Consider the following 15,783-nt stretch of genomic DNA (forward strand, 5'->3'; position numbering starts at 1 on the left):
ATCTACTGGGAAGATCTCAAAGATCGACCAGTCGATCGCGATCGATAGGTTAGCAACCACCAGTCTAGACTCTGGGTATTGAGGAGTCTGATCAGTTGGGGAAAGAAACTGTTGCACAGTCTGTTCGTGAGAACCCAAATGGTTCGGTACCTTTTGCCAGATCGCAGGAGGGAGAAGAGTTTGTGCGAGGGGTGTGTGGGGTTCTTCACAATGCTGTTAGCTTTGTGGGTGCAGCACGTGGTGTAAATGTCTGTAATGCAGGAAGAGAGACCCCAATGATCTTCTCAGCTGACTTCACCATCTGCTGCAGGGTCTTGCGATCCGAGATGGTGCAATTTCCAAACCAGGCAGTGATGCAGCTGCTCAGGATGCTCTCGATACAACCCCTGTAGAATGTGGTGAGGATGGAGGGTGGGAGATGCAGTTTTCTCAGCCTTCGCAGAAAGTAGAGACGCTGCTGGGCTTTCTTGGCTATGGAGCTGGTGTTGAGGGACCAGGTGAGATTCTCCGCCAGGTGAACACCAAGAAATTTGGTGTTCTTAACAATCTCAACGGAAGAGCTTGAAGTTTCAGGAAGAGCTTCCTTTCTGTTGTCAGATTTCTGAATGGACAATCAGAAGAATGTCCTTGTTTTCCCTTTTTTCCCCTCTTTTTGTTCTACATAATTTAAAATTATACATATAGATATATATTTCTTATTGTAAAGAAACAAAAAAAAGAAAAGGGCCCATTCTCCTGAAACAGTTGAAATTGCAAACATTGGAGCCCACTGATAAGGTCGATCATCCACCATTGACCTCCTCTGATCGTCACTGACCTTTGGACCCTCACTCCAACTCCATTCCATCCGGTGCTCTACCTTCTCTCTCCATTCGCGTCTTCTCTCCTCATCTCTCCCCAGCAGAAGTCTGTGAATTCCCGGCTCCCAGACACACAAGAAAGAACAACATCCCTCTCATTCACAAACATGCCCCATTATCTCTAGTCATAACCCAAACATTGCTGCTCCAGAGAAACCATTACCTCAGCAGTGGAACATCACAGTGATGCCATTACATTAGCAGTGAAACCGTACAGCGTGTTACAGTAATTTATAGTCTTTTTATTAATACGTATTGCAATGTATTATCGTGTGGCGGGGTGGAGATGTGTCTCTACCTAAGGGGGTGTAAGATGCTCCTTCCCTCCGCGAGCCTGCAGGTCACCCTTGCCCACGGTGTAGCACCTGCTTAGCCCCCCCACCCCTCCTTCCAGCCCAGAATCAGGGTGATGTGAAGCCATGGGAACAGATGGTGGATGTTCGTAGAAGCAGCTGGTGCAGATCACAAGTCCTGGTTATACACATGACAAGATAGGCCAAAGCCAGCATGGTTTCCTGAAAGGAAAATCCTGCCTGACAAAACTACTGCAATTCCTTGAGGAAATTACAAGCGGGGTAGATAAAGGAGATGCAGTAGATGTGGTGTACTTGGATTTCCAAAAGGCCTTTGACAAGGTGTCACACATGAGGCTGCTTAGCAAGATAAGAGCCCATGGAATTACAGGGGAGTTACTAGCATGGGTGGAACATTGGCTAGTCGGCAGAAAATAGAGAGTGAGAGTGTGAGTCGAGTAAGGGGCACTGCCACCCGGCTGTAATCCCTGATGAAACGACGATAGAAGTTTGCAAACCCAAGTTTGCTTGAGTGTCGTGGGTCTTGGCCACTCCGCCACCGCCCGGATCTTTTCGGGATCCACTCTCACTCGTCCGCTCTCGATGATGTACCCTAAGAAGCTGACTGAGGGGACATGAAACTCTCACTTCTCAGCTTTAACGATACTTTGTTCTCCCAAAGCCTCTGCAGAACCTGACCGACATGGTGGGTGTGTTCCTGAAGACGGCGGGAGAAGATTAAGATGTCATCCAAATAAACAAACACAAAACGGTTAATAAAGTCTCTAAGGACATTGTTTATCAGGGCTTGGAAAATGGCGGGGGCATTGATGAGGCCGAATGGCATGACCAGGTATTCGTAGTGACAAAGAGGGGTGTTAAATGCTGTTTTCCACTCATCTCCCTCCTTTATTCTGAGCAGGTGGTAGGCACTTCGTAGGTCCAACTTGGAGAAGATGGTGGCTCCGTGAAGTGGTTGGAAAGCAGAGTTGATAAGGGGCAGTGGATATTTGTTCTTTATAGTTATGCTGTTTAGGCCTCGGTAGTCAATGCAGGGGCACAGTCAACCGCCTTTCGTCCACACAAAGAAGAAACCTGCGCCAACAGGGGAGGATGAGGGTCGGGTTATGCCTGCTGTGAGAGATTCATTTAGGTAAGCCTCCATTGCTTCTTCTCTGGCCGGGACAGGTTATACAGCCGACTGGTAGGTACAGGGGCACTGGGGAGAAGGTCAATAGTGCAATCGTAAGATTGGAGTGGAGGCAGGGAAAAGGGCCCGTTATTTACTAAACACTTGTCCCAGATCGTAATACTCTGCTGGAACCTTGGATAAGTCAGGGGTTTCAGAAGCAGACAAGTTTGCGGTGACTTTCACAGGAGAATGGGCCGACTGTAGACAAGTGGAGTGACAGAACGGACTCCAGCTGACTATCTTCCAGGTGGACCAGTCGATGTGGGGATTATGGCAGCTTAACCGGGGTACTCAAGAACAATAGGAGCTTAAGGAGAGGAAATTAAGTTAAATTGTACCTGTTCCCGATGGTTCCCAGAGAGAGTAAGAGACAGGGGATGGTATGCAGTGTGTGACTCAGGCCAGTACTCTACCATCCAGTGCCTGGGCTTCCAGAGGGGTACTCAATGGCTCCCGAGGAATTCCAGCCCGGGAAGATATGTTTCCATCCAAAAGGTTTCCCTCGGCGCCAGAGTCCACTAGAGCGGACAGAGACAGGGACTGTTGGTTGTAACACAAAGTGGCTTGGATCTGCATCTGGGTTTGGGGGACGGAAGGGAATGTTGTCTGGCTCACCAAGATCCCCCTTTCTACTGGTGAGCCAACCCTTTTGGCCAAAGGGAACAGGTAGCACGGAAGTGGCCAGACTGGCCACAATAGAGACAATCCCCTGCTCTTAATCTCTGGAAATGTTCTGTGGGGGAAAGGCGGTTCGGGCCCAGCTGTTTGGGCTCCTCTCACGGAATGGTGGAAATGGCCGGACTGGGAGCTATTCTGGGAGCGGGAGGAGAAAAGAGGCCTGTGCTGGTGGGAGACGGTACAGGGTGCCGTGGAGTGGCCAAAGGTGGTGGACGACCAGTTGTCTCCCTATGACGTTCTCGAAGACGATTGTCCAACCTGGTGGCTAGGGAGATCAAGGAGTCCAGGCTGTCGGTGTCATCTCTTGTCATCAACTCGTCTTTCACCATGTTGCTGAGGCCATTCGGAAATACCCCTTGGAGTGCCTCATCATTCCACCCTGAGTTCCACCTGCTAATGTCCAGAATTCCACGGAATATTCGGCAACACTGCGTGAGCCCTGACAGAAGTAAGTAGACACTTAGCAACATCTTTACCACGGACTGGGAGGTCAAAGATCTTTCTCATTTCTGTGATAAAGGTGGGGAATGAAGAGCAGATATCCGGCTGTTTGTCCCAAACAGCTGTAGCCCCACTAAGGCACTTTCCCGCAACAATCCCATGATATAAGCGATCTTTGACTTGTCTGTGGAATACGTCAATGACTGCTGATCGAACACCAAGGAGCATTGCAGAAGGAAGGCCCGTCACTTCCCCAAATCTCCAGTGGAGTGTTCTGGTTCAGGTACATGAGGCTCTCTTGGCGTGGGTGTTGCTGACACGTAGGGGGTTGCCACTACAGACTGTCTGGGTTGGTTAGACAGAGTTCCAGGAGTGGATGGGGTAAAATGAGTGGATCCACGGTTCACCTGGTCACCAATCTTCTTTACGTTCGCAGACAGGGAACGGAGGTTCTCCATGACCTCCCAGAGAAGTTAGTCGTGCAGACCCAGCAGGGAGCCCTGGCTAGCGAGGGTTTGTTACAGGGTATTCGTATCCACTGGGTCCATTGTGGCCAGATCGTTCTGAGGAGAACCCAAGTGCAGGACATAGGCATGGGCGACAATCTTTGCATCATCAATGGGGACGGGAGAGGTTCTGGAGGATTGGAGGGTCACGGATGTTGTTCCTTTATTCAAGAAGGGGAGTAGAGATAGCCCAGGAAATTATAGACCAGTGAGTCTTACCTCAGTTGTTGGAAAGCTGATAGAAAAGATCCTGAGAGGAAGGTTTTATGAAAATTTGGAGGTATAACATGATTAGGAGTAGTCGGCATGGCTTTGTCAAAGGCAGGTGGCGCTTTATGAGCCTGATTGAATTTTTTGAGGATGTGACTAAACGCATTGATGTAGGGAGAGCTGTAGATGTAGTGTATATGGATTTCAGCAAGGCATTTGATAAGGTACCCCATGCAAGGCTTCTTGAGAAAGTAAGGAGGCACAGGATCCAAGTGGACATTGCTTTGTGAATTGAGAATTGGCTTGCCCACAGAAGGCAAAGAGTGGTTCTAGATGGGTCATATTCTGCATGGATGTCAGTGACCAGTGGTGTGCCTCAGAAATCTGTTCTGCGACCCCTACTCTTCGTGATTTTTATAAATGACCTGGATGAGGAGGTGGAGGGATGGGTTAGTAAATTTGTTCATGACACAAGGTTAGGTGTGTTGTGGATAGTGTGGAGGGCTGTCAGAGGTTCCAGCAGGACATCGATAAAATGCAAGACTGGGCTGAGAAGTGGCTGATGGAGTTCAACCCAGATAAGTGTGAGGTGGTTCATTTTCATAGGTCAAATATGATGGCGGAATATAGTATTAATGGTAAGACTCTTGGCAGTGTGGAGGATCAGAGGGATCTTGGGGTCCGAGTCCATAGGAAGCTCAAAGCAGCTGCGCAGGTTGACTCTGTGCTTAAGAAGGTGTACGATGTATTGGCCTTCATCAATCGTGGAACTGAATTTCGGAGCCGAGGGGTAATGTTGCAGCTATATAGGACCCTGGTCAGACCCCACTTGGAGCACTGTGCTCAGTTCTGGTCACCTCACTACAGGAAGGATGTGGAAGTCATAGAAAGGGTGCAGAGGAGATTTACAAGGATGTTGCCTGGATTGGGGAGCATGCCTTATGAGAATAGGTTGAGTGAACTCGGCCTTTTCTCTTTGGAGTGAAGGAGGTGAGAGGTGACCTGATAGAGGTGTATAAGATAATGAGAGGCATTGATCGTGTGGATCGTCAGAGGCTTTTTCCCGGGGCTGAAATGGTTGCCACAAGAGGACACAGGTTTAAGGTGCTGGGGAGTAGGTACAGAGGAGATGACAGGGGCAAGTTTTTTATTCAGAGAGTGGTGAGTGTGTGGAATGGGCTGCCGGCAACAGTGGTGGAGGTGGATACGATAGGGTCTTTTAAGAGACTTTTAGATAGGTACATGGAGCTTAGTTGAACAGTGGGCTGTGGGTAAGCCTAGTAATTTCTGAGGTAGTGACATGTTCAGCACAACTTTGTGGGCCGAAGGGCCTGTATTGTGCTGTAGGTTTTCTATTGAGTTAGGATGCAGACGTGGACGTGAATGTTAGACAGCAAATAGGAGGAACATTGACACGGAGCCTAGACACTGAGACTTGACTCAGAGAGACAGAGTCTCACAGGTAAACCTTCAAACTGGAGCTGAACTTAGAACAAATGGTTCTAAGCGGTTGGGAAACGTTAGTTATCAGACAGGAAAAAGACCAACGATCTGGCAACTGGGGTTTGTAACACCAGGGTTCTTATACTGCAGGTCCAGATGGAAAATAGGTGTGTCGTCATCAAAGAAAATTAGAAGCAATTGGGAAATTAACGGTCAGAACCATGGCACAATCAAAGGAAATTATAGGATACTAGGGAATAAACGATCAGGACTGTGACAATTCTAGGACAAGTACCACAACTTCAGGATTGAAGGATGTTCATTTAGAACAGAGATGTGGAGAAATTATTTTAGTCAGAGGGTGATAAATCTGTGGAATTTGTTGCCACGAGCGGCTGTGGAAGCCAAGTCACAGGGTGTATTTAAGGCAGAGATAGATAGGTTGTTGATTAGCCAGGGCATCAAAGGGTATGGGGAGAAGGCAGGGGAGTGGGGATGACTGGAAGAATTGAATCAGCCCATGATTGAATGGCAGAACAGACTCGATGGGCCGAAAGGCCTACTTCTGCTCCTATATCCTATGGTCTTCTGGACCACTGACACCAGGCAGGCAATCTCTGAAATGCACTGATAATGGCTGCCGTCACCCATCTTGCTGCCTGGCCTGCTGAGTTCCTCCAGCATTTTGTGTGTGTTCATCATGGTTAAGAGACTGTGATTGCCCACATCACACAACACAGCACATACCGATGATGATGATTGCAATGTACTGCTGCACAAAACACAAGCCGGTGAAATTATCCTAATCCCGATTGTGATTCTGCAGAATGTCAGGGGGAGGAGGCAGACAGGACACGATTACAGGGCTCAACCTGTCACATTGATCAAGACAGAAGCCAGCCCCCTCCATGGATTCTGTCTACACTTCTCACCGTCTCTGTGAAACAGACTGCAAAATCAGAGACCCTCCCATCCACCCTGGACATTCTCTCTCAGCCTGGATGCACAGACCACCAGGCTGAAGGACAGCTTTTATCCTACAGTTATAACTACGGAGTGGTCCCCGGTACGATAAGATGGACTCTCCACCTCATTATTTATTTGTTTATTCATTTAGAGATACAGCACGGAACAGGCCCTTCTGACCCAACGAGCCACACCACCCAGAAACCCACCTATTGAACCCACGATGATTTACAATGACCAATTAACCTACGAGCCAGTCCATCCTTAGACTGTGGGAGGAAACCGGAGCACCCGGAGGAAACCAACGCGGTCACAGGGAGAACGTACAAACTCCTTACAGACGGTGCAGGAATTGAACTCTGAACTCCGACACCCCGAGTTGTCATAGTGTCACGCTAACGGCTGTGCTACCGTGGCAACCCACTTCATTATGGCCCTGCACCTCACTGCCTGCCCGCACTGAACTTTCTCAGTAACTGTCACACTTTATTCTGCACTCTGCTGTTGTGTCCCCTGTACTGTGTTAGAATGTACTGATTCATCTTGTTACACTGTAGTGATTAGTGTTGTTATACTTTATTCTGCACTCTGCTGTTGTGTCCCCTGTACTGCCCCAGTTTGCTGATGTGATGAAATGATCTGCTCAGGCAACAAAGTTCCCCAACTACTTGTGTCAGTAATGAATGGACGACCAATTCACCTCTCGTGCTTGCTGAAGACTTGCCGAATCTCCTGACCTGCAATGCTGAGAGTTCCTTTTCCTCTACGGACGCTGGCCGACCCACTGAGCTCCTTCGGCAGGTCGCTTTTCCATTCGACGTACAACTGTAGGTTCAGAGCTTTGACCGGTGACCACTTGGCGTTTGGGATTGATCAGTTAGAGCAAATTGAAGGAAGGCAAGGACACGAGCAGTGGCCATCGTCACAGCGGCCATCGTCTGAGTGGACAGTCGGACTGGTGATCTTGAGGCTTTAGCTCTTTGAAGCTTCCGTGAGGAGAGGCTTCACTCAGAGAAAGCAAAGGAAAGAAAAGCTCAGGTTTCTCCATCTCGTCTTTATATCTGCTGAACTGAGACAATGGAGATGCCCGGCAGGATAGTGGAATTCTCCTCTTGTGGGATGTGGGAAGGCAGGGAGACCTCCAGTGTCCCTGACGACTACAACTGTGAGAAGTGGATCCAACTGCAGCTTCTAACCATCCGCGTGAAGGAGTCGGAGCTGGAACTGGATGAACTCCGGATCATCCGGGCGGATGAGAGGGTGATGGATAGGTCACACAGAGAGGTAGTTACACCCAAGGTGCAGGAGAGTACCCCTGTGGCCATTCCCCTCAAAGTGGTATACTGTCAGGGGGAGGGGGGTGGGTGGAGAGGGATGACCTAACAGAGGAAAGTCACAGTGGTTGGGTCTCTGGCACTGAGTCAGCCTCTGTGACTCAGAAGGGAAGGGGGGAGAAGAGGCACGCTGTGGTAATGGGGGATTTGTTAGTTAGGGGAATGGACAGGAGGTTCTGTGGTGAGAACGAGATTCCTGGATGGTACATTGCCTCCCGGATGCCAGGGTCTGGGATATCTCAGATCGAGTCCTCAGCATTCTGGAGTGGGAGGGTGAGTTGCCAGAGGTCGTGAAGCATGTAGGTGCCAATGACATGGGTAGGATGAGTGATGAGGTTCTGCATCGGGAGTCAGGTACTAAGTTAAAGGGCAGGAACTCCAGGGTTGTGATCTCAGGATTGCTACCTGTGCCACATGCTACTGAGGCTAGAACTAGAAAAATTATACAGTTCAATACGTGGCTAAGGAGTTGGTGCAGGAGGAAGGGCATAAGATTTTTGGATCATCGGGCTCTCTTCCAGGAAAAGTGGACCTGTACAGAAGGGACAGTTTGCACCTGAACTGGAGGGAGATTAATATCCCTGTGGGAAGGTTTGTTAACGCTGCATGGTGGGTTTAAACTGGAGTTGCAGGGGATGGGAACCAGAGTGCCAGAACAGTTAGTGGAGAGGTTATGGAGGCAGATGTTCATAAAACCTCAGACAAAGATAGGTTGAGCAGGGTGTGACTCGTGTCCTGAGCTGCGTATATGTTGAATCATTGTGGAAAGAGCTAAGGAACTGCAAGCGTCAAAAGACCCTGATGGGAGTTGTATACAGACCCCCTGAACAGTAGTAAAGATGTGGTCTTCAGATTACAACGGGAGAAAGAAAATGCATGTTACAATAATCACGGGGAATTTCAATGTGCTGGGAGATTGGGAAAATCAGCTTGGTGCTGGATTACAGGAGGAAAGTCTAGAGTCGTATGAGATGGATTTTTAGAGCAGCTTGTGGTTGAGCCCACTGGGGGATCAACTATTCTGGATTAGGTGTTGTGTAATGAACCAGAATTGATTAGAGAGCTTATGCTAAAAGAACCTTTAGGGGAAAGTGATCATAATATGATCAAATTCAACCTGGAATTTGAGAAGCTAAATCAGCTGTATCAGTATTTCAGTGGAGCAAAGCGAATTACAGAGGCATGAGAGAGGAGCTGGCCAGAATTGATTGGAAAAGAACGCTCGCCGGGATGACGGCAGAACAGCAATGGCTGGAATTTCTGGAAGCAGGTCGGAAGGCACAAAATATATACATCCCAAAGAGGAAGAAGTATTCTGAAGGCAAGATGACACAACCGTGACTAACGAGAACATAAAAGCCAAAGAGGGAGCATATAATAGAACAATAATTCATGGGAAGTTAGAGGATTGGGAAGCTTTTAAAAATCAACAGAAGGCAACTAAAAAGTCATTATGAAGGTAAAGATGAAAGTATGAAAGTAAGCTAGCCAATAATATTAAAGAATATACCAAAAGTTTCTTCAGATATTTGAAGTGAAAAGGAGAGGTGAGAGTGGATATTGGACCGCTGGAAACCAATGCAGAAGAGGTGGTCATGAGGGACAATGAAATGGCGGATGAACTGAATTAGTATTTTGCATCAGTCTTCACTGCAGAAGATGGTATCAGTATGGTGGAAGTTCCAGGAGTCAGGGGTCATGAAGTGCGTGAAGTTACCATTACTAGAGAGAAGGTTCCTGGGAAACTGAAAAGTCTGAAGGTAGATAAGTCACCTGGACCAGATGCTGTACATCCTAGAGTTCTGAAAGAGGTGGCTGTTGAGATTGGGGAGGCATTAGTAATGATCTTTCAAGATTCACTAGATTCTGGAATGGTTCTGGAAGATGGGAAATTTGCAAATGTCTCTCCAATATTCAAGAGGGGAGAGAGACAGAAGAAAGGAAACTATAGGCGAGTTAGTCTGATCTCAGTGGTTGGGAAGATGTTGGAGCTGATTTTTAGGGATGAGGTCTCAGGGTATTTGGAGGCACATGATAAAATGGGCTGTAGTCAGCATGGTTTCCTTAAGGGAAATCTTGCCTGAGAAATCTGTTGGAATTCTTTGAAGAACTCACAAGCAGGATAGACAAAGGAGAATTGGTGGATGTTGTGTATTGGATTTTCAGAAGCTCTTTGACAAGGTGCCACACATGAGGCTGCTTTACAAGCGATGAGCCCATGGTATTCCAGGAAAGATACTAGCTTGGATTAAGCAGGGGCTGATTGGCAGGAGACAAAGAGTGGGAATAAAGGGAGCCCTTTCTGGCTGGTAGCCGGTGACTAGTGGTTTTCGACAGGGGTCTGTGTAGGGACTGATTCTTTTTATGTAATGTGTCAATGACTTGGATAATGAAATTGATGGCTTTGTTGCAAAGTTTGCAGACGATATGAAGATATGAGGGGCAGGTAGTTTTGAGGAGGTAGAGAGGCTACAGGAGGACTGAGACAGATGAGGAGAATGGGCAAAGAAATAGCAGATGGAATAGTGTCGGGAAGTGTATGGTCGTGCACTTTGGTAAAAGAAATGAAAGGATTGACTATTTTTTAAATGGAGAGAAAATACAAAAAACTGAGGCAGAAAGGGATTTGGAAATGCTTGTGCAGGATTCCCTAAAGGCTAACTTGCAGGCTGAGTTAGCGGTGAGGAAGGCAAATGCAATGTTCACATTCATTTCAAGAGGAGAATATAAAAGCAAGGATGTTTTCACCAGAATTCAGAAGAATGAGGTGTTTCCTTATTGAAATCTTTTGAACGGTGAGAGGCCTTGATAGAGTGGATGTTTAGAGGATATTTCCAATGGTGGGAGAGTCTAAGACTAGAGGACACAGCCTCAGAATAGAGATGCGTACTTTTAGAACAGAGATGAGGAGCAATTTCTTTAGCCAGAGAGTGGTGAATCTGTGGAATTCTTTGCCACAAGCAGCTGTGAAATCACAGTAAGTTAGTTACAATAAGAAATATCTAAAAACAAATAAGTAGTGTAAAAAGAGAGCAGAATGGATGTGGTGTTCATGGGTTCACGGACCGTTCATAAATCTGATGGCGGAGGGGAAGAAGCTGTTCCTGAAACATTGAGTGTGAGTCTTCAGGCTCCTGTACCTCCTCCCTGATATTAGCAATGAGAAGAGGACGTGTCCTGGGTGGAGGGGGTCCGTGATGATGAATGCAGTGGAGCGTAGGAAAAAAAATTAGAACAAGATACAAAATTAAATGAATAAATAGTCTGAAATAGGAAAGATTTGGAAGGTTTTGGGCCAAACGCTTGCAAATAGGACCTTGGATGATGACCTTGGTCAGTATGGACCATCGGGCCGAAGGGTCTGTTGGGCTGTACAGTGTGTCTCCACAACTCTAGTATCGATCGGGAGAAAGCCGCTGGGGCACAATGAAAATGGAAGCACTGTACTGAGGTCTGGTGTTAAAGCTGCTCTCTGTCTCACAGGAAACTCAAACTCTCTCATTTACGTGGTGGTCGTTCTGGTTCTCCTGCTCCTAGTCTGTGTCCTCCTGGCAATCTCCTGGAAGAAGAAAGGTGAGCGGAGAACTGGCTGGCAAGTGAAGATGACTGTTCCTCTCTATGAAGGAGAGTGGGTGATGGGAGGAGAGTCAGTGGGCTGTGGGAGGGGATTCAGTGGGTGGGAGAGAGTTGGTGGGGTGTGGGAGGGGATTCAGTGGGTGGGGAGAGAGTCGGTGGGCTGTGGGAGGGGATTCAATGGGTGTGGGGAGAGTGTCTGTGGAATGTGAGAGAGGATTCAGTGGTGGGAGGGGGCAGAGTTCCTTTTGTCTACACACCTTTCTTACTCTGCACTTCTTGGTGCACAACACGGATTTCAGTTTTTAAGTACAATAATGATTGTCTTTTTATTTCTTCAGTTCACATCTGGCTGATGGGTTTCAACAGAGGTACGAAAAGGTAAGGTGAATCGATACGGAGACCAGGCTGGGGTTGAATGGGAGGTCTGTCACCCACAGGTCGAGCACAGCGTGCTGACTTTGTTCAGAGATCTGACTAGTCACTGGAGGCCTGTGACCAGTGGAGTCCCACAGGGATCGGTGCTGGGTCCATTGTTTGTCATCTCTATCAATCATCTGGATGATAATGCGATTAACTGGATCAGCAAATTTGCAGATGTCACCAAGATTGGGGGTGTAGTGGACAGTGAGACAGACTATCACGGCTTGCAGAGGGATCTGGACCAACTGGAAAAATGGGCTGAAAAATGGCAGCTGGAACTTAATGTAGACAAGTGCGAGCTGTTGCAGTTTGGGAGAACCAGCCAGTGTAGGCCTTACATGGTGAATGTACGGCAGTGAGGAGTGTGGTAGAACAGAGGGATCTGAGAATACCGGTCCATAATTCATTGAAAGTGGTGTCACCCGTAGTTACGGATGCAAAGAAAGCTTTTGGCACATTGGCCTTCATAAATCAATGTATTGAGTAAATGAGATGGATGTTATGTTGAAGTTGTATAAGACATCAGTGAGGCCTAATTTGGAGTATTGTGTGCAGTTTTGGTCACCAAACTACATGAAAGATGTAAATAAGGTTGAAAGAGTACAGAGAAAGTTTACAAGGATGTTGCCGAGTCCGGAGGACCTGAGTTATCGGGAACATAGACGATTGAGAGGAGATTTGATAGAGTTATACAAAATTATGAGGGGTATAGATAGGGTAAGTGCAAGCAGGCTTTTTCCACTGAAGTTGAGTGAGACTGAAGCTAGAGGTCATGGGTTAAGGGTAAAAGGTGAGAAGTTTAAGAGGAACATGAGGGAAACGTCTTCACTCAGAGGGTGGTGAGAGTGTGGAACGAGCTGCCAGCACAAGTGGTGCATGTGGGTTCAATTTCAATTGAAGAGCTTTGGTTCAGATGCAGGTCGATGGGACGAGGCAGATTACTGGTTCGGCATGGGCTCGATGGGCCAAAGGGTCTGTTTCTGTGGTGTACTGTTCCTTGACCCCATGACTATCAGCTTTATTTGTCACAGGCATGTCGAAACATACAGTGAATGTGTCATTTGTGTCAATAACCAACACAGTCTGAGATTGCGCTGGGGGCAGTCGGCAAGTGTTGCCATGCTTCCAACGCCAACATAACATGCCCACAACTTACTGACCCTAACCTGTATGATTCTGGACGGTGGGAGGAAACCGGAGCACCCGGAGGAAACCCACGTGGTCACGGGGAGAACGTGCAAGCTCCTTACAGACAGCGGTGGGAATTGAACACGGGCTGCTGGTGGGGTAGAGTGTTACGCTAACCACTGCACTACCTTTCCACCTGCAGTTTAGCCACTGAGATTCGTCTGTGAGTGAGCGTCGATCCATCTGTGCAAACGAGGGGTGAATGCTGGGTTAAACGTAGACTTGCCGAAGGAGGCATTCCAAAGGCAGCAGTGACCACCCTCACTTCGATTCTCACTCGCTTTTGACCCTCAAATTTAAACATCCATCTTGCTGACCTGAATTAACTTAGACCTTGAGATTTAGGAGAGAATTGGGGTAATACTGTCACATGTACTGAGACACACTGAAAAGCTTGTCTTGCATTCTGTTCACAAATCATTACACAGGGGAGGGGGAGGGGGAGGGGGAGGGGAGAGAGGGAGGGGGAGGGGGAGAGAGGGAGAGGGAGGGGGAGAGAGGGAGGGGGAGGGGAGAGAGGGAGAGAGGGAGGGGGAGAGAGGGAGAGGGAGAGAGGGAGGGGGAGGGGGAGAGAGGGAGAGAAGGGGTAGGGAGGGAAAGAGAGAGGGGGAGGTGAGGGGGAGGAAAGGAGAGAAAGAGCGGGGGGAAGGGGAGAGGGGGAGGGGGAGAGAGGGAGGGGGAGGGGAGAGAGGGAGGGGGAGGGGGAGAGAGGAGGGGAGAGAGGGAGAGAAGGGGTAGGGAAGGAAAGAGAGGGAGGGGAGGAGGGGGAGGGAGGGAGAGAGGAGGGGGAGAGAGGGAGAGAAGGGGTAGGGAAGGAAAGAGAGGGAGGGGAGGAGGGGGAGGGAGGGGGAGGGGAGAGAGGAGGGGGAGGGGGAGAGAGGGAGGGGGAGGGGAGAGAGGGAGGGGGAGGGGAGAGAGGAGGGGAGAGAGGGAGAGAAGGGGTAGGGAAGGAAAGAGAGGGAGGGGAGGAGGGGGAGGGAGGGAGAGAGGAGGGGGAGAGAGGGAGAGAAGGGGTAGGGAAGGAAAGAGAGGGAGAGGGAGGGGGAGAGAGGGAGGGAGAGGGGGAGAGAGGGAGAGAAGGGGTAGGGAGGGAAAGAGAGAGGGGGAGGTGAGGGGGAGGAAGGGAGAGAAAGAGCGGGAGGGGGAAGGGGAATTGTCTGGAATTTCCCCCATACCAGACAGAGATGGAACCAGTTAGAATGCTTTCCATGTTACATCTGTAGAAATTTGCTGGAGTCTTTGTTGACATACTGTCACGAACTCTGTGACAGGTTACAGAACCAACAGAAATGGAAAACACTTTGGAGTCTGGGATTGCTATAAACTAATAGTGTTTATTAGTACCATCTTCAAGTGGTAAAACTACCAACCCAGGCCAGGATCATCACACACCGGTAGATTCCACAAGGTTACCTCAAACACACAACGTGATAGCCACTTATCCAGTTCCACGACATACGAAATAACTCCAACAGTGATTTGCCACAGGGGTGCCTTTCTTCAGTAAACTACCACACCCAGACAAGAGTAACACACAAGTGGTAATCACAAAGGTTTCCCCCTCACCAGAGAACCCACTCCTGTGGATTAACTACGTGACAGTCACACCCTCATATTCGAATGGAACTCAAACTCACCCTTACGGGCTACAGAGGAGAGAGTCCAAACAGTGACCACTTGGTCACTAGGTTTCTTCTGTTTCAAACCTTCCTCTCCCCTCTTCTCTTCCTTTAAAGTCACCGACTGTGACCATAACCAAGGTGACCGTTCTTCTGTGGTAGAGTTATCAACCCAGGCCAGGGTTGGACACACAAATAACTCCCCACCGGTCACATCTTTTCTGCACTGCGAGAGCCACTGATCGATTTCCCCGAATCGATCCTCCAAAACCCACCTTCCTGTGAGCACAACAAGCTCATCCAGTCTCCAAAACCGTGTGTGTCCGAGTCCAGCAGCTGACCTGGTTTTTATCTCAGCATGCTGAACACCAGCTGTCCATCAAACTGCTCCGTCCTCCTCTCTCTGAAGGAACTTTAACAAGCAGGCAACTGTCCTTGTGGAAAGGTAAACAACTTTCAGAGAAACCATAACATCAATCTTTCGAGCAGTTTCTCTCTCTCTCTCATTGCACTGGACACCTCCCTCTCTCTCTTTGTAACAGCTCAAACTGTGTCCAAAAGCCAGTCTCATTCTCCTGACATTTTAAAATGATTGTCCACAGAAAATATGAACCCTAGGGGTACATAACAACACCAAATCTCCTCAAACTCCAATGAAACATAGCCATCGTATTGTCTTCTTTGTAACTGCAATGATATGTCGGGGCCATAATAGACTCTCAGAGATGTTGACACCCAGAAATTTGAAAATGCTCACCCTTTCTACTTCTGATCCCTCGATGAGGACTGGTGTGTGTTCCCTTGTTTTACCCTTTCTGAAGTCCACAATCAGTTCTTTGGTCTCGCTGACGTTGAGTGCAATGTTGTTACAACACCACTCAGCTAGCTGATCTATCTCAGTCCTGTACGCCTTCTCATCCCCACCTCAAATTCTTCCAACAATATTTGTGACATGGGCAAATTTATAGATGACATTTGAACTGTGCCTAGCCACACAGTCATGTGTGTAGAGAGAGTAGAGCCGTGGGCTAAGCACAAACCCCTGAGATACACCAGT

At 48.3% G+C, this 15,783-nt stretch overlaps 1 protein-coding gene across 1 annotated transcript in view; it reads left to right on the forward strand.

Annotated features, from left to right (window-relative positions):
* LOC140728820 (uncharacterized) overlaps positions 1-15,783 on the forward strand; it is a 62,018-nt gene that overhangs the window by 24,996 nt on the left and 21,239 nt on the right. Inside the window, exons 3-4 of the mRNA XM_073047793.1 lie at positions 11,407-11,496; positions 11,838-11,877. Of these exons, the coding sequence (XP_072903894.1) occupies positions 11,407-11,496; positions 11,838-11,877 (130 nt within the window). The remainder of the gene's footprint in view (positions 1-11,406; positions 11,497-11,837; positions 11,878-15,783) is intronic.

Source organism: Hemitrygon akajei, chromosome 6 (genome assembly GCF_048418815.1).
Source record: "Hemitrygon akajei chromosome 6, sHemAka1.3, whole genome shotgun sequence".
Lineage (NCBI taxonomy): Eukaryota > Metazoa > Chordata > Chondrichthyes > Myliobatiformes > Dasyatidae > Hemitrygon > Hemitrygon akajei.